The sequence below is a fragment of the Trachymyrmex septentrionalis genome, unplaced genomic scaffold (genome assembly GCF_001594115.1).
Source record: "Trachymyrmex septentrionalis isolate Tsep2-gDNA-1 unplaced genomic scaffold, Tsep1.0 scaffold51, whole genome shotgun sequence".
NCBI lineage: Eukaryota > Metazoa > Arthropoda > Insecta > Hymenoptera > Formicidae > Trachymyrmex > Trachymyrmex septentrionalis.
The window spans coordinates 2,758,148-2,783,296 of NW_017305683.1; the positions used below are offsets into that span (position 1 = coordinate 2,758,148).

General features: G+C 33.3%; 2 protein-coding genes and 1 long non-coding RNA gene across 12 annotated transcripts in view; 1 reads left to right on the forward strand and 2 right to left on the reverse strand.

Moving 5' to 3' along the window:
* The window catches only part of LOC108751730 (cytosolic purine 5'-nucleotidase), a 25,007-nt gene extending 11,161 nt beyond the window's left edge, over nucleotides 1-13,846 (reverse strand). Inside the window, exons 1-3 of one of the 7 annotated variants that reach the window (XM_018492083.1) lie at nucleotides 13,556-13,846; nucleotides 13,485-13,513; nucleotides 8,198-8,319 (exon numbers count right to left, since the gene is read on the reverse strand). In XM_018492083.1, coding sequence (XP_018347585.1) covers nucleotides 8,198-8,319; nucleotides 13,485-13,513; nucleotides 13,556-13,760 — 356 coding nt within the window. In that variant the 5' untranslated portion in view covers nucleotides 13,761-13,846. The other 6 variants (XM_018492082.1, XM_018492084.1, XM_018492085.1 and 3 more) reach the window with 6 other exon arrangements.
* On the forward strand, nucleotides 13,645-19,742 carry LOC108751731 (O-phosphoseryl-tRNA(Sec) selenium transferase). 3 transcript variants are annotated; one of them, XM_018492093.1, is made up of 6 exons: nucleotides 13,645-13,699; nucleotides 15,513-15,756; nucleotides 16,834-17,107; nucleotides 17,719-18,094; nucleotides 18,296-18,792; nucleotides 19,427-19,742. In XM_018492093.1, exons 2-6 carry the CDS (start codon nucleotides 15,643-15,645, stop codon nucleotides 19,690-19,692), a joined length of 1,527 nt encoding a protein of 508 aa, XP_018347595.1. In that variant the 5' UTR covers nucleotides 13,645-13,699; nucleotides 15,513-15,642; the 3' UTR covers nucleotides 19,693-19,742. The 3 variants fall into 3 exon arrangements, with proteins under 3 accessions (XP_018347595.1, XP_018347594.1, XP_018347593.1); XM_018492092.1 differs by lacking the exon at nucleotides 13,645-13,699 and adding an exon at nucleotides 14,557-14,631; XM_018492091.1 differs by lacking the exon at nucleotides 13,645-13,699 and adding an exon at nucleotides 15,187-15,263.
* LOC108751733 lies at nucleotides 18,501-25,139 on the reverse strand. Of its 2 annotated transcripts, none has more exons than XR_001939509.1 (3): nucleotides 24,842-25,139; nucleotides 24,592-24,682; nucleotides 18,501-18,569 (listed from the first exon to the last, which is right to left on the reverse strand). It is a non-coding gene; the product is annotated as an uncharacterized LOC108751733 (long non-coding RNA). The 2 variants fall into 2 exon arrangements; XR_001939508.1 differs by lacking the exon at nucleotides 18,501-18,569 and adding an exon at nucleotides 23,106-23,588.
* Between the last annotated feature and the right edge of the window lie 10 nt (nucleotides 25,140-25,149).

Sequence of the window (25,149 nt, forward strand, 5' to 3'; positions counted from 1 at the left end):
TATAAAATAAAAGTAAATATATATATTAGGTAGTAAACTTAATTCTTGTTAGAGGCTCGCTGGCGACTTTCGACGGTGAAGTCGCATATCTTTTGTATTTCAGACATTGCTAAAAGTGATTCAGTCCTCACTTAGATTTCTCGACACCAAAGAGATTTTCCAATCGACTGAAAATAAACCGCGATAAGCTGTTTTTCCGACGTGTATAATACTTCTTCACTACTTTGACCTTAAGAAAACCGCAGCTGAAACGCGTTTATTATCCGAAGTGTATGGTGTATGATGAAATTCCATCAGAAAGAACATATACAGTTTGGTTTGAACGCTTTCGAAATGGAGATTTTGACGTGAGATGAATGAAGAACGTCCAGACAACCGAAAAAATTTGAATATGTCAAGCTGTAAGAATTGCTCGATGAGAATCCAGCTGAAACGCTTTTAGAGTTGTATTCATTCATTTTAGGTATTCATTCATCTTCCCTTCGAAACAAATCAATTTCGAAGACAAAAAAATGGCAGGAATTAAGTTTACCACACCTAATAACGAACGTGAAACCATGAAAATAATCAAGATTGTCATAAATTCCTTATCCTAAAAAGTAAAACTTCATAACAGTTCTCTGATTTCAAGACAAAATTTCGTGATATTCCCTGACTTTTAATATTTTGAAATTTTTTGTATTTTAGTCCCAATTTGTAAATCGTTAAATATTTTGTTAACAAATAAATTTAACAGAGCAATGTTAAAAATTATTATTAATGTTGCTGATACTATTCGCATTTTTAATTGTAAAGTTAGTATTCCTCAACTGCGTAGGTGTGACGTAATTTTAAATTTTCCAGAAAATTTTGCAAAATTCCCTAACTTTTCCCTAATTTCTTTAACCATTTTCAATTTCCCTGATTTCTCTAATTTTTAAGTTTGCAATCTTAATAATGATATAAAACGCTTGAACGTTGATGACGAAAAGTTTTAACAAAAAGTTTTAAGTTTCTAGTACCTAATTAAAGCGTCCTACATAATGACTTTGATGGTTAAAACAAAAATTATTTTCAGATCTGTATCTAGCTAAATACTTTATAAGAACGATTTTAGCAAAATCGTTCTTTTCGTATAATATAATTCGCGAATAAAAGGAATATATAGTTTGACAATTAAGTTTCGGATCAATTAAGTTTCATTTAAATTATTTTAAGTTGATTTTTTCCTTTTAAATTGCAACCTTTTGTGATCGTAAGCGGATGGTTAATCCGCGGATATACATGTATTAAAATCCGCAAGTTTGATTAAGCCCGAGGTGCCGGATTCAAAGTAACAATCGATCGCCGAGAGATACCTCGAGAGAGAGAGAGAGAGAGAGGCGTATCTCTGTCTTCGTATCAGCCCCGTTACACTGCAGATCGTTGTGCAGCAAGCGTGCGCACATTATCGGGAGATGCGACGCCGCGTGCATATATCCTTGGTTTCCCGGACCACGTGAAAACCTATATTTTCCCGGACGCAAAATCGATGCTACGATACGACGCGCAAATCTCTCACTCGCGCGTTTCCAGTGAATTCCAGTCTCGGCGCCGCCAAGAAAGAACCGAGGATGGCTGTGCCATCACAACTACGTTTCTCTCCGAGACACGTTATTCTTGTACATTGATATTCAGATGATCCAAAGTATACCATAATTTTTTTTCGGAAAAGAACGGCTTGGCTAAAATATCTAAATATTTAGTTAGCACAGATCCGAAAATATCTAAGGAAGATACAATTTTCACTTTTCAAAACCATTCGGAGATTGTTTTATTTTTACATTTTCTTATTTCTTCATAGAAACATCGAAAATAATTAGAACAATGACGTTATATTCAAGAAAAAATTGATATATTGAAATAAAGAATAAAATTCTTATTTACGTGATTGTTATGAAATCGCTGCCAGTATATACTTCAATAATTTAAAAAGTCAAAACGATCCCTGAACAGTCGCAAAAAAATTGTACTTTATCCTTTGTTGGACCATTAAAATAATTATGTAGAACGCTTAACACATTCTGTGCTGGAATGTATTAAATAATACATTCTTTAGTTATAAAAAGGAACGTAATTATAAAATATTTTTTGATGTCATATATATTTGGATACATAATTATATGATATATGACGCAATACATTAGGATTTCTTCTTTCTAATAATTTAAATTGTAATTTTATTGAACTATGGAATACATATTATTTAACAAATATAAGAAACGCAAACAGAAATACTGTAGATCACTGGTAATCCATGCGACGCGGCGTGATGATCAAAGTCACTCAACTTTACATACGACGATTTTCCGATTTTTTACCACACACGATAGATCATTCTTGTCCCGGATTAATTTTCATCATTTTTACAAATATAAAAAAATTATTAAGTAATGCGTAAAATAATTAAGTAATGCGTGCTTGCTGCATAAAGTTTTAACATTCTAGTAAATAGTTTGAGTGGCATATTTATTTTAACTCAAACAAAATTGTTTCCAAATCTATATCTGACTAAAAATTTTTCAGATATTTCAGCAAAACCATTGTTTTCGTATATATACGCAACACTCACATGGAAAAAACATTGAAGTATCTAAAAATTGGATCAGATACAAATAAGAAGAATTTTGTTAATCTTTAAAATTTTGGCTAGGTGCAGATTTGAAAATAATTTTGTTAGACTATTAAAATAATTATATAAGACTTTTAAATCATTAGAACGTAACAAATATTTGCATTATTATAGCAATATTATCGTTGCTTAAGCGTTCTATATATATTTCTATTATTTTGATAGTCCAGCAAAACTATTTTCAGATTTGCATCTGGCCAAATTTTTAAAGCTTCAACAAAATTCTTTCCGCCCACATTGATTTCAATAGCACTATAGGAAGTAATCGCATATGTCGCGACTTGTCGCAGTCTCTGGCAATAGAAAGTGACGTGACCGAAATGCGAAGTAAAATGGGTTAAAATTAGGCTGAAAACTCTACACTACTGACCCGAGCCAGATTCTATAATTGGAATAAGGCAAAAGGTTTGTCGGTGAACTGTCTTGCATGTCGACCCTGTCTCGAAGCTGCCTTATTACGTATTAATAATATAACGTCCTGACCTACCATCCTGCTTTGGCTTAATGTGCAGAATCCAAGATTTACCTGTGCCCTAGTTCGCGCTTATCACTGCGGGCGCCGTGTGTGCCCTCGTTGTAGCTGTCCAGGTCTTGCTCGCTACGATCGTTCCTGGTCAGTCCTACTTTAAGGCCAAGCATGGTACGATGGATCGATTCCTCGGGGAATATATTCGAGTCGTCCGGAAATCGCACTCTCGGTCCTGCACCGTGAAATTCGTGTCGTCTTCGTTGGCAATTAAAGGAGTCAGGGTTCCACGATAATGAAAGGTTTGTTCTTTTCAACTAAACTTCTTATACGGTTCATCTTTTCTCCTTTTCTCTCCATGTTAGAAAGAAAAAAAAAGAAAAAAACACGAACGATGCAAAAAGTTTAATTAAAACAAACAGACCTAAAGAAAGCTCACAAATCACGGCGTTCTTAATAATAAGAGCAACGAAATACGAGATAGAATTGAAAATGCGAGATAAAAATGCAATGCTAAATTTACGGCTGCAAGTCTACGTTGCAAGATCACAAACTCCTACACGTACTGAGAAAAAAAGTTCAAAAATATTCAGAAGCAAATGTTACTTGAAATGATATTAATTGGTTGTAAGAAAATTTGACTATGATCAGACGAAATATATATTTCTGTAAAATATATCTCATGTTTCCTTTACTAATTATAAGAAAATAAAATAGATGATTTATCAGCTAGGAATAAAATGTTATTTCGTCATATTTAAATAAGAATTTATTTCAGTGAAATAAACATTATATTCCACAATTAAATTTTTAAATATCTTTTTCTTAGTGTATAACTGAAGGAAGATAAAAAAAATTCGCGCAAAATAAGTCCATCTAACATTTACTTAAACTGGATTTTGCAGATTGTGAACTTGTGCATTGAACCCCCTTTAGTCTTCGAAGAAGTTATTTATTCTCTAAAAGTGAATCAGTGACTTCAATGCTACATTTATAACTGATATAACCAGCAAATATTTACTATTTTTCAACAATAATACTGATTTACTTTTAGAAAATAGAAAAAAATGTACCGATAATTATGCCGATAATTAAAAAGCTTGCTTCCGCAATACGGCATATCTTTTTAAATACCATTTATCGCATGAAAAATTTTCCATCGTAAACGAAGATTACATCGACTTTTATCATGACAGATTAGACATACACGGAAAAACCTATTTTACTGAATTATCTAAAAATTTAACTATAAAATATATGTAGATTTAAAAATAAATTTATTGAACCATAAAAATGATCCTATGTAGAAGAAACTGAAGCATAATGAAATATATTGCAAAAAGTTTTGACATTTAAGCAACTATAGCTTCTCAGACAGCACACGACGTCCACTGGACATTTAAAGGACATCGTAGAAGTCCTTTGGACATTTATTGAGTGTTCAATGGACATGGACATCGTAAACGTCCTTTGGATGTCTAATGGACATTGTGTAGGATGCGTGTAGAATGAGCATTCACGTAATTATTATTAGTTTTAGGCCAAAATTATTTTCAGATCTACATTTAGCTAAATTTGTAGATACTCCAGTAAAATTGTTCTTTCCATGTATTAACGTCTAAATCATTGTGCGATCAAAAATTCAGAGGACGTGTTTGCAATACAACTACATTTTTGAAAAAACAAAGAATATAATTACCAATAGCGTTGCTTGCCGGCGTAATGACCACGCCAACATTTCGCTGACTCATCGCGCCAATTAATTACGGTGCGATTTGTTAATTTCCTCTTCAACACGAGCAGTCGAAATGTGTCGCGACGATTACGAAAGTATTCTTAATTGTAACCCTCGACTTCCGTCCCGCACGAGCGACAAAATCATAATGATGGAATAATACAACTGGTACAACTTTCGACTATGAACAAACAACACGATTTGCAGTCTGACGAAAGCACGGCGATAAGAATGCTACGGATCAGGTCCCAAGGGTCAATCGCGTGACGACAGCGATCGAGAAGGCAAGAATAATCGCGGTTCGCGTGATATGCCGTGATTTTCATCGTTTTTCTTCTCTCTCGGGTGCGAAGTCATAGCGGGTCAGAAGGCGAGAATGAACAAACGCGCGAAAGCTTCTGCAGCAACATGTTTTACTATCGTCGGCCTTGAAAAAGGACTAATAAATATTATATGCAAAATTAGCCGTGTATATGGAACAGTACGTGTTCGGATGTGTGTTTTCGAAACGTGGCGTATCTGATATTGTCCTCAGCAGAGATAAGGACGTGGTAGCACATATCGTGTTCAGTTTTTAATTATATTCATATATTGGATTATTTAAAAATGCTTTTGCATAAATTCCTTTCCATATTAAATTTTTTCCATGGCTTTTATTATTATTTTTTTTAAATTAAATTAGGCAATCATTTATTGAATAGAGAATTTAATGGCAATTTATTTTCAGAGACTCGGTATAAAAAAGATTACAGATGACGCGCGCATCTTTTATTACCTAGACTAGAGGAAAGTTGTAATTACTGACATAGGTCTTCTAAAGAGAAACACACACTTATTTCTTGGAAAAATTAACTATCGCAATTTATTAATACTGAGATAAAAACGTAAAATATTTAGATAATTAAAAAAGTAAAGACTCATAATTCATACATTTGAATCTCTATACAAAATCAGCTAAAAACAAATTCTACAAATGCGAAAATAAAATTCTTATGATTTTCTTTTGTAAATGCGTAATGTAAATAATAGTGACAATATTATTGATAATATTATAGTTTTATATGTTATAGTTTTATTTCTTAAATCAGTTTTATTTATATTTTCCTTCATTTTTTTCATAATATGATATTTTAAATATAAACAATATTTTATTTAAATATAATAAGAGTGTAGCGAAAAACTGGCAAACCGTAAGACAGATTATAAGCTAACTTAATCTTTATAATTTTGCGTTATAGTATCATATAGCCCTATTGAAGTTGAAGATAATTTTGTATTTATGGGTGCTTTACACTTAGTTACACAAGTCGACACAAGTATTCTGTCTTTGTTATTCACTGAATGCAAAGAAAGATAGGACGACATTTGTGTCGATTTGTATTATTAAATGGAAGGCACTCTTTATAGGAAAACCGTAAAAAAAAAAACAAATTACCGTGTTACATATTTGCGTCTTGCAAAACACCATATAAAGTATGCATATAAATTAACAAAAATATTTTATATCGAAGAAATGAAAAGTTTATATAAAATTTTGTATACACATTTACTTGTAGGTATTTTACATATGATTTCTGTAAAAGAAAATGAGCGAAGCACGCTCATTTTGCTTATCTTTCGAAAAAGTTTGCTGTTATAAAATTGCAAACAGTAGTATAAAAATTGCTGAATTATCTGACAGTAGACTTTCTAATTTATGTTATTTGTTTATGTTTCTGAAGTTTTATTTTTAGTTTATGTTTAAGAAATATTTTCTAAAAACAAAGTAGTGCGTCGGAGAGAGACCTATCTCTATTTTTTAATAATTTATAATTGAAAAACTTTTTCCACGTCTTTCCTCTAAATGAATATTTATTTAGAAAATATTTTTTACGTATATATTCTCTCTTGAGATATTTAAAGATTATTTTTCTTACGAATGTAGTTGTGTATATTTCGCTGCATGACACTAGCCATGGGAGAAGAGGATGTCGTGTAGTTTCCCGAAATAAATACATCGCGGTCGAAGTGTATCATTTAAACGAGTTATTTTTGTGCAGCAGTACACTCGTTTTCGAAAATGCGTCGGTTACATTGGTATTTTTAATGCTGTCGCAACTATTAGCGAATAAATTATTGGTCCGAAAATATTCCAAAAGTTTGTTTATATCGGTTCAGCATATAAAGCCAACTTTTCTCGAGCGTCGATTAAAATCGTCGCAAAATTGATATAAAAGTTAAGGTCGCTTGAAAAGCATCGCCCGATGATAAGAATCTGTTTCAATATCTGAAATACTTTAATTTTCAATAAAATCAATACGGAAAAAACATTTTTGCTGAAGTATCTAACAATTTAGTTAGCTACAGATTCGAAATGAATTGGATCATCAACATAATTATACAGAAAATTTAAACACGATGGGTAAGTCGCAAAAAATTTTAATATTCTAGCTAGAACATCTTATATGATTATTTTGGTCCAGTAAAATTATTTTCAGATCTTTATCTTATATCTTTAGACACTTCAGAAAAATTGTTCTTTCCGCAAATAAGTTTAAATATATCGGAAAAATTCAAGTATTTGTGATAACCTATTCGTATAAGTTAAAACGATTAAACTTGATTTTTAATACACATAAATCCATATTCATATCTCACTTTTATCGACAAAATGCGCGCATGTATTTCTGAGATTTTATAGTATATGTAATATAAACTGTATGCTAAATGTGTACATTCACTTTATGTACATTTACATTACGATAAAAGTGAGGTGTAAATACGGACCACATACCTATTTTATCATTTATGTGATAAAAATATTTTACTATAGGAAATAAAATTCTTAAGTATATATATATATATATGCTGTGATTGTCATTTTATTTAAACAAATACATTCCGCCCGATATTTTCTACCGAAATATATTAAAAATATATCTATTGCTTTCATACGAAATGTATCATGTTTAAATATTTACATGGCATAATTGTTGTGATAAAAAAATATATAAATCTAATTTATAACTTATATATTTTATTTATAATAAATATAAATTTAATCCTTGATTTAATCTTTTCAGATGATTAATTTAATACCGTATGTAACTTGTTATTCATCTTTTTATTTTACGTTTAACTATTTATACATGGTGAATGTTCTTATAGTTTTAAGCTGAAAGACATAGCTTTCAATCGTGATGTGGATCTAGATCGCAGAATTTATATTTGTTATCCAAATACTGAAAGATCTGTCTAAAAGGAATATGCATGTACTTAGACGTGTTTCAAAAGCTTCAAACTTGACGCACGGACGACACAAAGACAAATATATATACTGCAGGTGACATAAACCACATTTACTAACCTTTGACTGGCCTGCCGGTACCACTTTTTGTTACCACTTGGATCGTTGTCGTGCTGCGGTGTATTAGGCCCCGTATTCTCCTGATCTCCATGCACATTGCAGTTTTCAAGCTCCATGATTAGCTGTGAATGCAATTCGCTCAATGAGATCTTTCTACGTATACTTGTGTACATATAGTCTTATTGTTAGCCGTAAGTATAAAGCACTCATAATTTATTGCACTTTTTTGGAAAAGGCAGTAATAAAATCCAAAAAATACTAACGAAATAAAATTGTTACAAAAATAAATATTATTTTCAATATAATTGTTTCTTAAATTATTTTCCTTTAGATATAGAATATGTTTAAATATTTATATGACGTGATTATTGTGATTAAAAAAATATATATCTAATTTATATTATATTTTATTTGCAATAAATATAAATTTAATCCTTTTTGTTTAATTTAATATCGTACGTAACTTGTTATTCAATCGTGAATTAGTGAGGGTGCTTTATATTTTTAGCCAAGGCTGTACTTATGCATGTACAGTTATTAATAATATATTGATACTAATTAAATTTACTTTATCGATAGGAGTTAAACAATTTTTTATGTTAAACTTGTTTTCCCATTAAAAATTAAATGCTAAATTTGGTGCTAAATCTGTATTTAAAATAAATACATTTATAGGGTTCGTGAATCATCGAGATAGCACACAGTTCCCGTATTTAAAAATAAATAGTTTCTCCAAATTTAGCATTTAATTCTTAACAAGCAAACAAGTTTAACATAAAAAATTGTTTAACTCCAAAATAAATTTATTAAGTATCAATAAAATTCTTTCGACAAAAAATGATGCGAAAAAATATTCAGCTATAATAATTCAAAGACTCAGGTTTTATTAAACAGGAACAGAGAATTTGCCGCGTAATGACTACATGTTTATTCGTTTCTTAAATACGCGGTTTGTTTTGCCACGTCGTCGCTGCAGAGATTGAATGTTTTGCAAACATTACGACGTATCCTTACAGAAATCTAATACTGACTGTCGCATTTAATACTAAAGGTAATTAATTACTTGAAATATTGAAAGCTCTGTTATTTAATCAAATAAGAAATTAATTACTGTTTTTCAGTAATAAATTGGTCAATATTACATAAACAAAAAAATAAATACACAGTTGGAAAATATATATTCAATTTAACACATTTCACGTATCGCAAACAGAATCCACTTAAATTTTTGTATTAATTTAACACAAAACGTATATGTTGGAAAGTAACACAAATATTATATAAAAAAATTAACACAAAAAAGATAATAATTATATAGAGATAATAATTACATAAAGATAATAATTATATAAAGATAATAATTACATAATTTGTAAGCAAACTGTGGAATAGTTTTTCAGTAAAATTAACATTTTTGACACGTTAAATTAATACGTATTTTATTCATTTATTTTACGTTTTGAATCACATTATTTTTATGTTATTTATTTAATCATTTACTCATAAATTGTGTCATTTTGACATTAAGAAATGTTTTGAATATCAATTTAACACAAAATATTTAAATAATATAATCATATTATGTTAAATAAACACTTAAAATTCAACACAAAATTTTAATGAGAAAATTAAATTTTAATAACTTAAATACAGCGTTTCCAAGATAAATATAAAATATTTTTAATCTGTGCTGTATGCAAATAATAATTATATTAGTATTTCAAAAGTTTGTATACCCGCAAATCTATTATAAGTTCATCACAAGCATCAAATTTATTCAAACTAAATTGTAAATCTTGAAAAATTTAATATATACTTTAATTAAGATTATTAAATTAAAACAAATTCGATTTGCTTATTATATAAAGTTGCTCTTTTCGGGTCATTTTAGAATATTCTTCAAAAGAAAATTGCTTCTTATTTTAAATATATAATAATAAGTTTTTCTGAAATTTGTGTAATAAATATATTCTAAGATTATTATAAATAAAATATTCTTTGTTAAATAAGATAACTGTTGCTTAAAAAAAAGAAGGTAAAATAAATAATCACTTTTATTGGCAATAATAAGAATATTTTTCTGTGTGTAAACTGGTCAATATTAAATTTCTGTAAGAGTAGGGAAAGCAATTCGTATTAAGTACTTGCGACACGAACTGTTTTTCCTTACAATAAAAATATATTGCGAAACCGGTTTCGAACGGGTTCGGTTTCTGACATCCGGATATGCGAGGAAACTCTTCACGATTTACGATCATCGATCGGTTACAGGCAAACGAAAAGAACTCGATGTCGCGTGTCAGCAGAGCCGAAAAATTCTAACTCCAGAAATAATCGCTGCAGATTTCGATCGACCACTTAACCACCAGAATTGCAACCCGCAATCAGTGCGAATATCAGCGATAGCGTTATCGCTCGCGCGTTAAAATTACAAGTTAGATTATCATAACTGTTTGAAGAGAGAAATGTCAATACTCCAATATTATATCCAGACAATACAACATCCAAAATTGAGATACAAGACATCTTTTAGACGTCTTATAATGATATTTTTTAAACGACTTATATTAATGTTTTGTGTCCTAATTTTGGATTTTTATTGTGAGTGTACCTCCATTATAGAAGTTTGAATATTGACAACAACAATTGCTGCCCAATTTATTACTGAAAGACAGTAATTAATTACTTATTGGAGTATAAAGACTACTATTATTCAATAATTTTAGTATTTCAATAAGTAATTAATTACTGAAATACTAAAAGTATTAATTTGACAAAAGTCCAAAATACTAAAAGTATATAACAAGTACTTTCAATACTTAAAATAAATAATAAATTAAATAATTACTATTTTTCTTTCTGTCTTTCAATATGAAATTGATCAGTATTAGATTTCTGCAAAGATTTTGGTTTATTAATTGTCGTGAGAAACGCGTGAAAGAAAGATAAACAGTTTATTCGTGTTCTCTCTCTCTCTCTCTCTCTCTCTCTTTCTCTCTGCCATTCTCTCATACATACCCATACAGCGTACTTTATCAGAGGATGTTCTGGGAACATTCTTAGGACATAGGAAATCTTCGGGAATATCTATAGGACGTCTCTTAGATACTTGTACCCTATGGATCACGCATACGCACGCTTCGTGCTGTTAACGTAAGGTTAGCATGAAAATGAACGTTTATTCTAGTACCTCGTTGGCGGTATCTCTTATCACTTTTATGACGGATGCGAAAGCTAATGATTTTCGCTCACAAAATCGCTCGCGACACTACGAGCTGTCATCTGAGGTTCAATGAGCAAAACGGACAATCAACCGCCACACCCTACCGCGATGCAGCTTCACGGAATACTGAGGTCAATTCACTGAACTGCGGCAACCTCGGCCGACAGGTGTGCCAATCGATCGCGGCAAAAAATCCCTAGATCGAACTCGACGCGCGGCGCCCAATCGGTGCGACGAAAATGAAAAGAGAGGAGCATTTTTATGATCGAATCAATCAGAAATCGATCGCGAAGTACGTAGTAAATAAAAGCCGCGTTAGCAAAACGTTTATTTTTCATTTGTTGGAAATTTTCTCTGAGGTAGGATTATTTCTTAAAAGTATAATCCAATCAGCATGAAGAAAACGACAATTCCAACAGTTGTAAAATAAACATTCTGCTAAACGCGATTAAAGATATTTATTTGAAAATACATTATTCGCAGTCGTGACATAACCAGCAGTGACACGACACGTTCCTTGTTGTGGCAGCATTGCCGAGCGCGCGAAAATGCAAATGGAGCAGATGATAGAATTGGAGTATAAATAAAATTGGAGTAAGTGATAGAAGTTTAGACCTTAATACAAAAAAGAAGAGAAAGTCATAAAACATGCAAAAGTGCATCTTTAGAATCGAAAAGGAAAGCAAAGAGAGTTCTTATATTTCTGGAGCAACGATAATTTCTCAATGAAAATTTTTGCGCATTATTCACACAGTAATGTTTCAATAGACGTAGCCTGTATTTCTTACGGACGTATTTTAAGAAGTAATATGCGTATGTCGTGTGATTTGGATTATGCATTTTGTAATGCAACTCGTATTATCTTTAAAGGCTCTTTACTCGATTCAGTTTACATTTTTATTTATTTTATTGATTTATTTGTTAATCTTATTTGTCTAACAGTAACTTCTTGAAGTTGGGAAAAAAGTTGATCAATATAAATCATTAATAATATAATGTCATAATTAATATAATAAATCATTAATAATAAATATAATAATTAAAAAGGAAAAAATACAGGGATTGATTCTAGGAAAGCGCTCGCCTCGTATCTTCATAATAGATTCTTTTATTTCTTTCAACGTAGATTAACTTTATCTTGGTGTAACTTACTCTTTATCTTTATCTAATTCTTAGAATTAGATAAGAAAAAAAAATTAAATCTAGATTAACGTTAATCTATATTGGTAGAAATGGGGATTAGAGTTATTTAGACTCCAATTAACTTAATCGGCGATTATTAATTTGACGGAATTATTTAAAATCAAGATTAATATACAATTTTATATTATAATTTATTTATATTTGTAATTTAATCTTTTTTTATATGTAAAATGTAACAAAAAATTAATTCCATAAAAACGAAATAATACAGATATTGTTTATTTTCTACAATAATAACACAATTCGAAAAAAAAAAACAAAGTTTCCCAGAAAATAAATTTAATTGTTTTGAATCATTAAAAATATTGTAATATTAATTTTGAAATGCAATTTTAATATAATAATTGATCATAGAGGAATAAAAATATATTATTTTAAAGTATGTTCTTTCTTATTTTCTTTATATCTCCATCCTTTTTCTGAAAGAAGTTTAAAATGACAATTTTTGAGTTATTGTAGCAAATGAACCATCATAATCATCAATTAAGTCAATCGAAGTTTATTAAAGTCACTTCTATGTACAATTGGACGTCGTCAAACACAAATTGCACAAATCGCATCGCGCTACGAAGAAAAGATACTCCCCCCTCCATGCTCTGTTCTAGAATATACGAAGTCGCATTCTTCAAAAATAATTTTAACATTAAACGGGGGTTTCATATGTTAAAGGTGTAAAGGATTAACGAAAGAAAAATGCGTTGAATTGCTTCTCTTCTCTTCTCTTCAGCAGTTCTTCTTCAGATTTGGCGGCATGCACAGGAATCGTCGGAGAAGATCATCCGCGACGCGAATCAAGGATCATTTTACGAAGGTGAAGGGTAGTGATAGCGGCACAGTCTAATTAAACAATAAATGGTGCACCTGTCGGATGGTCGAGGCGCGAATAACGCTTGGCGCGGTGTGACCCGTGGAAACATCGCCGCCGTCGCCGACGGCGACGGCGGCCAAGCTCGTCCGTGGCGCCGTGCATGACCCGTCGTCGCTCCGTCGTCGTCGGCCGAGCGCCGAGATCCACGGTGTAGCGGCGGCGGCGGCGGTAGTAGGAGTAGCAGTAGTAGGAGGAAAAGAGAAAGGAGGTAAAAGCCCGCGTCTAGCGATCCTCGCGAGTCTCCACCACGCGTACGCACCGTTTATCATCGTGACCGCGGTCAACTCGTTGACGACGTCGTCGTCGTCGTCGTCGGCGGCGAACACCGTGGAGCGGGTGTCGCGGATGACAGCCCGTCGCCGTCGCCGTCGCCGTGAACGTGAAACGATTACGTCGCTCGCAATCGGTCATCGCGTATTGCGTAAAACTAATCCGATTTAGGCGGCGACCTCGCGCTGCACTCTCTCTCTCTCTGTGCAACCCTCCTCCTCTCCTCCGACGACTTCCGTCATCGTCGCGATTACGTTACGTCCGTCACGTCTTCACGGCGCATCTCCGCGAACCTTCGTCAATCCCCCGTCTTTGGCGTCTTCGCGAGTCTCTCTAGTTTCTTACGCTTACCGGAGGGGATCCACCGTCATCGCGTCGCAGTGAGATCGCTTCTGACGACGCGAAAGGGGGCTGAGGTGGGCGAAAGAGAGGTGGGAAAGGGCGAGAGGAAAGGGGAGAAGGAATCACCACGACGCGATAGGAATAGGGATAGGGATAGGGACAGGACAGAGGGACAGTAGGGACACGCTTGACACGCAGTCTCCTCTCGCTCTGCGCTTCCGCTCTCACCTCTCACCTTCACGGTACGCTCCTCTCGCTACCTCTCGCGAGAGCGATGCGTCGTCGCGCGGCGGTGCGCGGATCGCGCTGGTGAGGAAGTTTAACGCGACGCCTCGCCCAACCCACTTTCGACTTTCGTGGTGGCCGCTCCGGGTTGTGCGCGTCCCCCGAGCCATGTATCCGCGGTGATAATCGCGCGGCTTCCTCGGGCAGCGTTTCTCCCTCTCCCAGCTCGACGAGTGGAGTTCCTGGATATCGCGTCGCGTTGCGTCGTCCCGCTTCGCCTCGCCCACTGAACGCCTTGAACGGGTATGAAATCTTGCGGGACGACGGTGGACTCCGACGGAGCTCTCGGACTGTCTCGGAGTAGCGCGTCCACATAACCTTTATGCCACCAGAAGCCCAACGTTCGTTTTCTCTATTTTCCCTGCCGAGTGATGTATCGACCATCGACCGCGACGATTCGGTTCCGTCATCGTTGTCGTCGTCCCGTCGGATTTCGCCTCACGGAATCGACACCGCGGCCGCGACGTTGAACGGTCCAGTCGAGGACGGTGCCACCCCCGTCGTTACGAATCCATTTCTCTCATTTGTTGCGCCGCGCCTCCCACATCACATGCGAACATACGTGTTCATCTTGCTCTACCTGACGATGTTTAGTTTCATTCTGTTCTGTATACTTTTGTTCTCACGCATTGTTATCTCGCGGATACAATCTGTACCTTTGAGTTTTTATAGTTAATAAATTTGGTTCTCACCCACGCAAGCAGTTTTGTGTTTTCATTTCGTACACACAACACACGCGCACACATACGCACGCACACACACACACGCGCGCACACACACACGCGCACACACATACACACACACACACACACACATTCGCACATACCATCCCATTTTTCCTCACACACCAAATTCTGCACAGATTCTCGAGTTCCGTAAGTATACAATTGAGAGAAGGAGAATCTTGCGTTTCGATGACACACACACTTTTCCGTCGAGGGTTTTTTCTTTCAGCTGTATGTTATGATTTTGTAATTCTTGCTGGACCAGTCGAAAGTGCAATTTACTTTGTCTAAGATTGTTAGAAAATATCTGGAGATATTCGATTACTGAAAATAAAATCGATCATATCAGTATGAGCTTATGAGATCGATTTTTTTTTAAATTATTTACACATTCTGTAGCTGAATGAGAAGAGCGACATGATACCCATGGTAATCATCTTCTGCTGATTATCAAAACGATGGTGCATTAAAAAGATTGACGTACGTGTGGATTAAGTAATCAAGGGAACTCGTCACACAAATTGAGAAAATGAATAATCAAGCGTTCAGTTTGGCGGAGAGGCTCATACCTTCGACCTACGTGCAGCAGGGCCTGAACGCCAAGAAGTCTCGTGAGAACCTTATACGGCATTTTATCGAACATGTAAGTCGTGAGAAAGCGAGCTTTTCAGCAAACGTTAATTAGCAGTAGTATTATATCAATATTTAGTATAATTTTCTACTCAACAATATAAAGATAATATAACACATGTTGTGCATAACAGTTACATTCTCAGATAGCCAAACCAGTCAAGGATCAGTATTGCAGACTGTAGGTGCTTTTCAGCAAGAGACATAGATGACTTAGGCTGCGTTCATCAGAAAAAACTAATCAGTTGACACTTAGTGATTCTTTAATATGATTGAGTCCTACACTTAGATCCAGCAAAGAACTAAAGGCAAGAAACAATCATTAAATTAATTGATTAGTTTTCTCTGCTGAGAGAGAATGCAGTTATAGCAGTAAATTATTACATCCTCATTGTTCTCCAATGTTAAGCTAAGATGAAATCACTGCGTTGCATTGTAGGTGCTTTCCAGCAATGCACAGATGATACAGTGAATCATTATCTTACTTTTAAACAAAGATGAAATATCCAATTACTGTGTGCCACACTGTGTCTTTTGTTCTAAAGCACTGTGTGTTTTGCATATTGTAAGAGCTTTCCGGCAGGAAACATAGATGACACAATATAACACGTACAATGAAACATTTTATCTGTTTAACATTGATAAACAATAAAGATATAATAATTTATTATGTTACACTGTACCTCTCGCTGGAAAGTATCCTATGAATAGAATTATATCTTATGAATAGAATTCCAGCAACAGCCAAGTACTGTCTGCTATTTTTCTAAGATAGAAATGTATCAGAAAACCTTGCATATAACATAATAGCAAGTTATGCTGTTTTCCTGCTGCATTTCTGTTATTGTGCTATGGTATAAATTGTAAGTAATGATAGAACCTAAGTTTAAAGAGGACAGTGGATAAGAATCTTCTCTAATCATAATCAAATCAATCATTGGCTAGCGATTGTTGACATACTACTAGCATCTTACTATCTGGATTTCTCGAATAGGAAATATTGATATTACTGTTAATTAGTGTTTGCCAGGCTTGCATAAAATAAATTCTATGTAATACGTATCTTCTTGTAATGTTATGTGAAAAACAGCGAAAATGGCCAGAAGAGGGTTGGGACGACGCAACGATAGAAGCATTCCTGTCGGATCTATCGCAAATGGACAGCAATAACTTTCCCTCGAACTGTAGCGTTGGCGAACGCGAGGCGAGGATCGTGTCAAATATCGTTGCGAGACGTCACTTTCGTATGGGACACGGTATAGGAAGATCCGGCGATTTAGAAGAAGTACAACCGAAGGCTGCTGGTAGCAGTTTAATGTATAAATTAACTAACTCCTTAGTGCTTGAAGTTATACGATATATGGGTAAGGAGTTACGCAGGCATATATATTTAGCATAAAAAATATAAGGCACATGTATTTAGCTCTCCAAAGTCAAACTGTAATACAGTTATTGATAAAAAAATATAGTTATTGACTCTGGGTCTGTGAAATCCGTTTAATTTAGTTGACTAAAAGGTTTTAATTCTAAAGAATTAAAGTGACATAATTTGTATAAAAAAGAATGAATACTAAATTTATTTCAATTGCAATAATTCAAATTTGCAGATGTAACATAAATAATACAGGCTTGCTTCTTTTAGCTAAACTTCTTGCATGGTTCATCTTTTTTCTTTTTCTCTCCAACATGGAGAGAAAAGAAAAAAAAATGAACCGTGCAAAAACTTTAGTTAAAAAGAACAAATCTTATAAGTGGATCCAATACACTTACTATCGACTTCGGAGGGTTATAAATAATTGCGAAAGAAATTGTTATTCGTTTAAAATGACAGAAAAAAAAGATTATGAATCTTGATATTAGACTGATCACAGAAAAGTTCATCAGTATCCTGTAATTTATTTCTTTATTTTTTTGTCTGGTTCTTTTTGTTTTATTAGTATAAAAAGGCATTTAATAAGGATATTTTCGCTCACAGGAGTGAAGAGCATAGCAGGTTGCTTTCTATCACCAATGGCCACAGGAATGAGCCTAGTTCTATGTATGTTAACGCTTAAGCAAGACAGACCACGTGCGAAATATGTTTTATGGCCTAGAATTGACCAAAAGTCTAGTTTCAAGTCTATAATTACGGCCGGATTAGAACCTATTGTTATCGAGATGCAAATAATAGGGGACGAATTAAAAACCGATATGCAGAGATTGGAGGCTCAAATGGCAGCCTTAGGCGAGAGTGTTGCCTGTGTACTTACGACAACCAGCTGCTTCGCGCCCAGAGCGTGCGATTCCGTGGACGCGATCGCAGCTCTCTGTAGCCAGTATAACATACCACATTTGGTGAATAATGCATACGGGTAAGTGAAGGATGCACTATTTTTTTATGTATATCTTTAGATCGATACCTTGGCGCTAGAACAACCAACATCCTCTCTCGGCTCAAACGTAGAATTTTTATTCGAAAATCACAGAAACATTGTTGGTTTTAGTCCCAGGATATCGAGGTACATTCCAATTGAAACGATTTTACTAAATGTATTGCACTATATTGCTAAAAGCTTGCAGAGTACAAGGTGTATGCATCTCATACAAGAAGCGTCGAGAAAGGGTCGAGTAGACGCTTTCGTTCAGAGTACGGACAAGAACTTTCTGGTTCCGGTGGGTGGTGCTATTATAGGATCCTTCGACAAGAATCTCTTAGATCGCATATCGAAAATGTATCCAGGACGTGCAAGCGCGAGCTCCGTTATGGATGTGATGATAACGCTGTTGAGTCTTGGAATGGCAGGGTACAAACAATTGATTGCTCAACGTAAGGAAATGTATTCTTACCTGAAAGAAGAATTGGGAAAATTAGCAACAAGGCATGGGGAGAGACTGTTAGACACTAAGGGCAATCCAATATCTATGGCTATGACTCTTCAGTGTCTAAGCCATCAGCATGACAACAAGCAAGTTACTATGCTAGGATCAATGCTATTTCTGCGTAATGTCAGTGGTACTAGAGTTATAACGACCACGGATTCTAAGCACATTGTTTCACATAAATTTGAAGGTATATATTTTTAAATATGATTTAATAATGTTTCTAGAACATATTAAATTTATTGAGATATATACACATAATATCTTCATATAATTATGTTTAACCCAAGAATAGTCACCTGATTTTTGACGTACAAGATAACTTGAGATGTTTTTATACCTCAATTAAAATCATTATTATTAACAACATATTGTATATTATTGTTTTCCAATTTATTAATATGTGACAATTATATGGATATGGATATAATCATAATTTTCTGAAAAAAATAAGTAGAGACTAAACAAATATTAAATGAAATAGCATGTTAAGTAGCTTATAATGGTATTTTTTAAATAAAGATTTTAATTAATAATTTTTTTTTTATTACGGATGGAGTATATTTCGATGGAATTGCATATTTAAAAGTTTTTAAAAAAATAGTTATTAAAAGAGAAAAAATATATTTAACAATATTCATGCAAAATAATATTTTACACTTCATATTTTTTCGCCGCTCGGTTGTAAAAATACCGAAGATGACTGTTTCTGGGTTAAAAATATTGTATCTATATTTTAAGCACATATTTTTAATTTATAGTAGATTTTTATTTTTATTGAAGATATTTCCGTTTTATAATATTTATTTCAATTACTACTACAGGATGGGGTGCACATAACAGCAATTACAGAGTTCCATATCTGACTGCTGCGGCAGCATTAGGCATGAAGAGATCTGATGTGGATGCGTTCATACAAAGATTGGACAAAGCTTTAACGAAAGTAAGGAGACGTTCAGCGCCAGTAACGCCTACTGCTTCACTCGCCGGTTCCAGCATTAATGGGGATGCAGGTGGTACTGGTGGACCAGGGGAATCTAGCACAGCCTCAACCAGCCGTGCAAGTAGCAAAGACAGTTTAAGAAAATGAACCGTAATCAACGCAACTGGCCAGTCCAATCAGCACATTAATATCAATTTGTAAGTAGCTTATCGCTTACAAATTGACATCCATAGCATGTTTCTGAGAAATGTAAATTCGGTACAATCGTTCCTTTATACGTATGTCAATCACGTTTATGTTGACAGAAGTTTTACAATATCTGAAGAAATTTAATACAAAAAACAAATCTAAACTTTTAGATTAAAAATTATATAATACATTTTTTATAGAAAAAAAGACAGGAAAGAAGATGTACCCATATATGGAAACTTTTCTTTTTTAAACAAGATGTAAGAAAATCTCTTACTATATTAATATTGAAAGAAATAATGATTTATATATATTTTCACAGACACATGCTAGATACAAATGTACTGATTCGTCTGCCCATTTGCGTTGAGATATTGTCAATTCAAATTATATACCAAAAGAAGATGAGAATCTTCAGACATTAAAGAGTGATCAAAATTAATATTTGAAAAGAAAAGAAAAGAAAATGATAGGAAACGCGAGGCATTCGGATTCCTATGGCTCTATTTCAGAAACAGATCTCAGAGAGAGATTCAAGTGATAAGCGCTGGCCGCCGATATAATTGTTGAGTATGTTCTTTGTTGAAATGTATATGCTATTATTTATAAAGACACAGGCAACATTGAATTCTTACAATTAACTCTCTTTTCATCTTCTTATTTTCTAATACAGTTTGATATAAATACTTAAGAGGCATGTATCAATCAAAACAAATCGTATATTTGTTTTGTATAATATAAATTCCTTTTCTAAAAGAGTACTATAAAACTTGCAATTTTGTCGATACATGTAGCAATATTCACTATTTAAATTGTTTATAATACTTACCATGTTATTCTTTTGAAAGCTGCATTTCTGATAATTGATTTATTTACATACAATGCACTTTATAGGATTAATTGTTATTAATTGTGTAGTGTTTTTGTTCTCTTTAATTATGTATAGAGAATGAGAATCTTTCTCTTTTATTTAAGCAGAGTATATTCATATTTACGGCACTAGTAAAATGATATATTATCTATAAAAAAAGGAAGCAGTAGTAAAATATTTATGGAAACACACTATTAGGAAAATATGTCAAAATTTAGGTACATAGTACACATAATGACACAACGTGGTATACGAATATGTTTTATCATTGGGTTCATAGAAAATTTATAATACCTTCGCGTATGTAGGTATTATATGATTGGTTTGTTTCCAAAAATGACAAAACCTAGAACACAATATCGTATTATTAATTTGTTTTTAACGATACAGATAATATTATATTTAATTGTACTGTTGTGTAATAAATATAGAGTATTATGCATTTGAACTAGGAGTATGTTATGTGAATATTGATATTGTTTGGCATATTTAGTATTGTTCGCAAGCAACATCAACACGATTACTAACTACTAACACACATACATACATATATTTATACATACGAAAAAAGTATGTTTATATGTATATAGATACCTGCGTACATAGGTATATATACAGATATATTCATACTTGCGCAACTCGTTGCGTATAAAGAATAGTTTATTTAAAGTTTCATAAATTTAGAAAATGGTATATCAAAGTTGTATTTATAAATATTTAATAGAGATAAAGGAGAGAAGTAAACCGATAGGGAGAGATTATTAGTGCTGTTAAAGTTTTATCAAGCATGTATAATTTATGATGCCTGTTGCACCTTCTTTAAATAGGAACGTTAATTATATTTATATTGTATTGTTGACGTTTGGATTTCGTAGTGTATGTACATTTTACGTCGAAATGTTCAAGGCGAAAAATTATTAATCGGTAAATCCATCTGGTAAACTGACAACAGCGCAAAATGACTGTAAATCACCGAGGTTTTCAAAGTTATGAGCAAAAGAGGCAGCGGTATACGCAGATTAGCATTTAATTATACGCTTAGTTGATGGCTTATTAGGATGGCAATGCTAATCAAGATTTTGTGAAGCTCTTAGTAAATAATTATCATTATATTCAATACATTATCCTACTAATAATTATAGCTCTATATTTTTCAATTAATTATAGTCACTACGTCCCTTATATAAAGAAGCGTCTTTTAGTACATATGTACAAATATACCTTTCCTTTCTGAAATTATTTATATTATAATTTATAGGGTGTTTTAGATTCCTACCTTTTATCCATGAATCATTTGATTTTTTTCTAGAGAATCGGCTCCAAAATAATCAAAGAAAAATATAAAACGTAGATCGGTAGGTTTGATGGAATCTTATAGGTACAGCAATACTTATACTTTTAGACAAGATGATACGTTTAGACATGTACGTATATATAAGTTATATATCGCTACTGTATTGCGTACTTTTCATAACTATTAGTTACAAATTGTATATTTCTTTAATTATTCATTTAACTCGAGGAAAAATATTACATGCAGAAAAAATCTCTAAGACGTAGTAAAAGAAATTGCAAAATTACTGCTATAAGAGGATTGAATATGATACTATAATAAGAAATACATTGACGTTATAATATTATTTAATAAAGAGGTGTATATGTTGTGTGTATATGTATATACACATATATACGTGATATACATGTATGAGCGGTCTTTATATCGTGATATCTTGATGTATCCAAGCTATTATCGCGAAAAATCACGCCATCTCAACTATCACTTATATATAATTTACATCTTACTGCTTTATATTTATATCTTTATATTTAAGATTTACCTTTCACTTTTACTTCAGCAAGCAATAATTGTAATATGACGCGTACGATTTTCTGAAGGATTTCCTTTCATTCTATGCTCAAGCAGGGGAGACATTGGAATTTTCTCGAAGAGCAATAGACAAATCAGCCTATATATACGTATTTATATACATGTATATATACATATGCATATATGTGTGTAATAATAGGAAACTTATATTCTAGGACACACCAACGTACGATGGGATCTTATAACTCGTACTCGTGACACATTCCTATGTAAATAAAGAAGTCTCTATCTTTTATTTGATTCACCATCATTTCCAGCTGGATTTCATGCAATAAAGGGCCAGCTTAATTTATAACATCATTATACGCAACAACGATGATCTCGAGGACCTAATTTTTTCCACTCTCTCTATCTCTGTCTCTCCCCCCCCCTCTCTCTCTCTCCCTCTCTCTCCCTTGAGTTCCATGTCCGACATCAGAATCGGTCTGGCTCCGACTGCGGTTTCATTGTCTTTTTATATACGAAAATATAAAATGATATTCTAACGCAAACAGCGAATGCGTCGATTTGAGGAAGCATCTATGTTCGCATGAAAACAAAAATGTGTATTTATACATATAAGGGATAAAATAAAAAAAGAATATATATATATATATCTCCAACCGACTCACTGTATTAAAGTTTTAGGGCGTCGGTAATTGTGAGCGAGCAATTAAGGCTTATATCGAGTATACACATATGACATATAAGAGCGTAAAAGCGAAACGCGAGATAACTCGCAAACGTGTTCTCTGAGTAGCATTTGATTTTTTTTAACGATGTAACATCGCGAAATACATCCGGATAAGTTCGCGATTCTGCTGACACTGTACATAACGCGGCTTTGACGGCTCATCCAGGCTCATCTTCGAACATGTGGGAAAGAGAAAAGCTCATGAACATCATAAAGGCGTCGATTCCCTCATGGGACATTTATTGTTGATCTATAAAAGCTGGCATTCCAAGCACCTAGGTGGAAGCTAACAGGCAAAACGATCGAGAGGAAGAGGATTGTATAGGATCAACTTGAAAACGAAACGGAGATGACAGGGATCTTCAATCTCTTCAATACGTGTTTCCCCTCTTCGGAAATATCCGTTTCCGCCTGACTTCCCTCTGGCGATTGGAAGAAAGACACGCTGAATATTAATCAAATGATAGCGAACAATTGTAAACGGCGTAATGTACGTGCTCTTCCCTAAATATGTGATTACCGTGTAATAGTCTGTGCTTTATTTGTAATATACGCAAACTATTGAATATATAAATAAATTAAAAACTGTTAAGCGACGCACTTTGTTGACTTAAAGGGCGAGAGTACATTTGAAAATAATTATGATTGTGTTCCGATGTAGTATTGAAAATCTATAATATACATAATGTGACCTATTATGTATAAATTTTCAGTACTGATAGTGTACATCGGAATAGAATCTAAGATATATCGGTATAAAGAATTTTTTTTTAAGTAGTCTCAATAAATGCACATTTTTTTAAGTAGTCTCATTAACGCATGACATCACTTGAATGTGAAATTATAAAATTAATGTCATGCGTTAATGAGACTACTTAAAAAAATGTGTATTTATTGAGACTACTTAAAAAAAAATTCTCTCTTTTATTTCTGCACAACTCTGTAATGCTAGTATATGGTGCATAACAACGCTTTTTTACTTTTGAAACGTTATTGTAGGATATCTTTGGAAATATTAATCGTATTGAGTTCAATTTAAGCTCATTTTTTTCGATAAGATACTTTAAATTATCTTATGTCATTTTTTACTCTGCTGCATTTAAAACGACGTAGAAAGCACTAACTGAAAAAGTTTTGCCTATTTTTGCCGTTTTTTTCAAGAAATTTCATTCATCTTCAAATCGCTGTATCTCTGGTTCTATTTATAGTACAAAGCTCGTTAAAAACTCATTTTATAGGAAATTTCAGCACCAACAAAAAGCTCTCTTGCTATTTTTCGATATCTCTTTTCGTTTTCGAGTTTTAATCGAAAAACCAAAAAAAAACTTTATTGCTTAATTACTTCCAAGTGCCTTCCTTAATGTTGTAGCACTTTTAAATTTAGTCTTTTTATACTTCAAACTGTCGATTAAAACAATAAAATACCTGTAAATAATTTCTTCCTTTTTCGCCGCCATTTTCATCTTTGAACTGGCCTATATATCTATCACTCTGTTGACTTTCTAGTGTACCTACACTTGAAAAACAAATTGCAATTTAATTTGAGAGAAAACACAGTTTTTAAATAATGTTAGTGATGTTTCACGTCTTATCTTATTGATTTGAGACACAATTGGACATGATATCAAGGTCATCGTAAAGTTGCGAAAGCCGATAAATCTGGAGAAATCCTCACGTTGTTGAAAGTTTTTGCTTGCATGAGGTTACGTGAGATTCTTGATTTTTACAAGCGACAGGCGGTCGACAAGAGATAACTAAGCCGGCGTGCCGTATGTTAAAAGGAGCACGGTGATTTCGACGAATTTTTGACACTAGAGTGAAAGAGAGATTACTTTCTATGCTTTATTTTACTACGCAAGGTATATAATACGTCTCAAATACGTTCTCAGTCAGCCTAGCAGTCGATAGTTTAGATTGTGACTTGTTTTGACTCCGCGATCGATGAACCTTTTATGTCATCTTTTGCTCGGAGGATTCTGTTGA

Bases quoted from the DNA above. Each gene is read 5' to 3' on its own strand.
- LOC108751731 (XM_018492093.1), top strand. From the start codon at position 15,643: ATGAATAATCAAGCGTTCAGTTTGGCGGAGAGGCTCATACCTTCGACC. The intron at 15,757-16,833 runs GTAAGTCGTGAG...TGTGAAAAACAG, and splicing joins TACGGCATTTTATCGAACAT to CGAAAATGGCCAGAAGAGGG. The intron at 18,793-19,426 runs GTATATATTTTT...TTACTACTACAG, and splicing joins TGTTTCACATAAATTTGAAG to GATGGGGTGCACATAACAGC.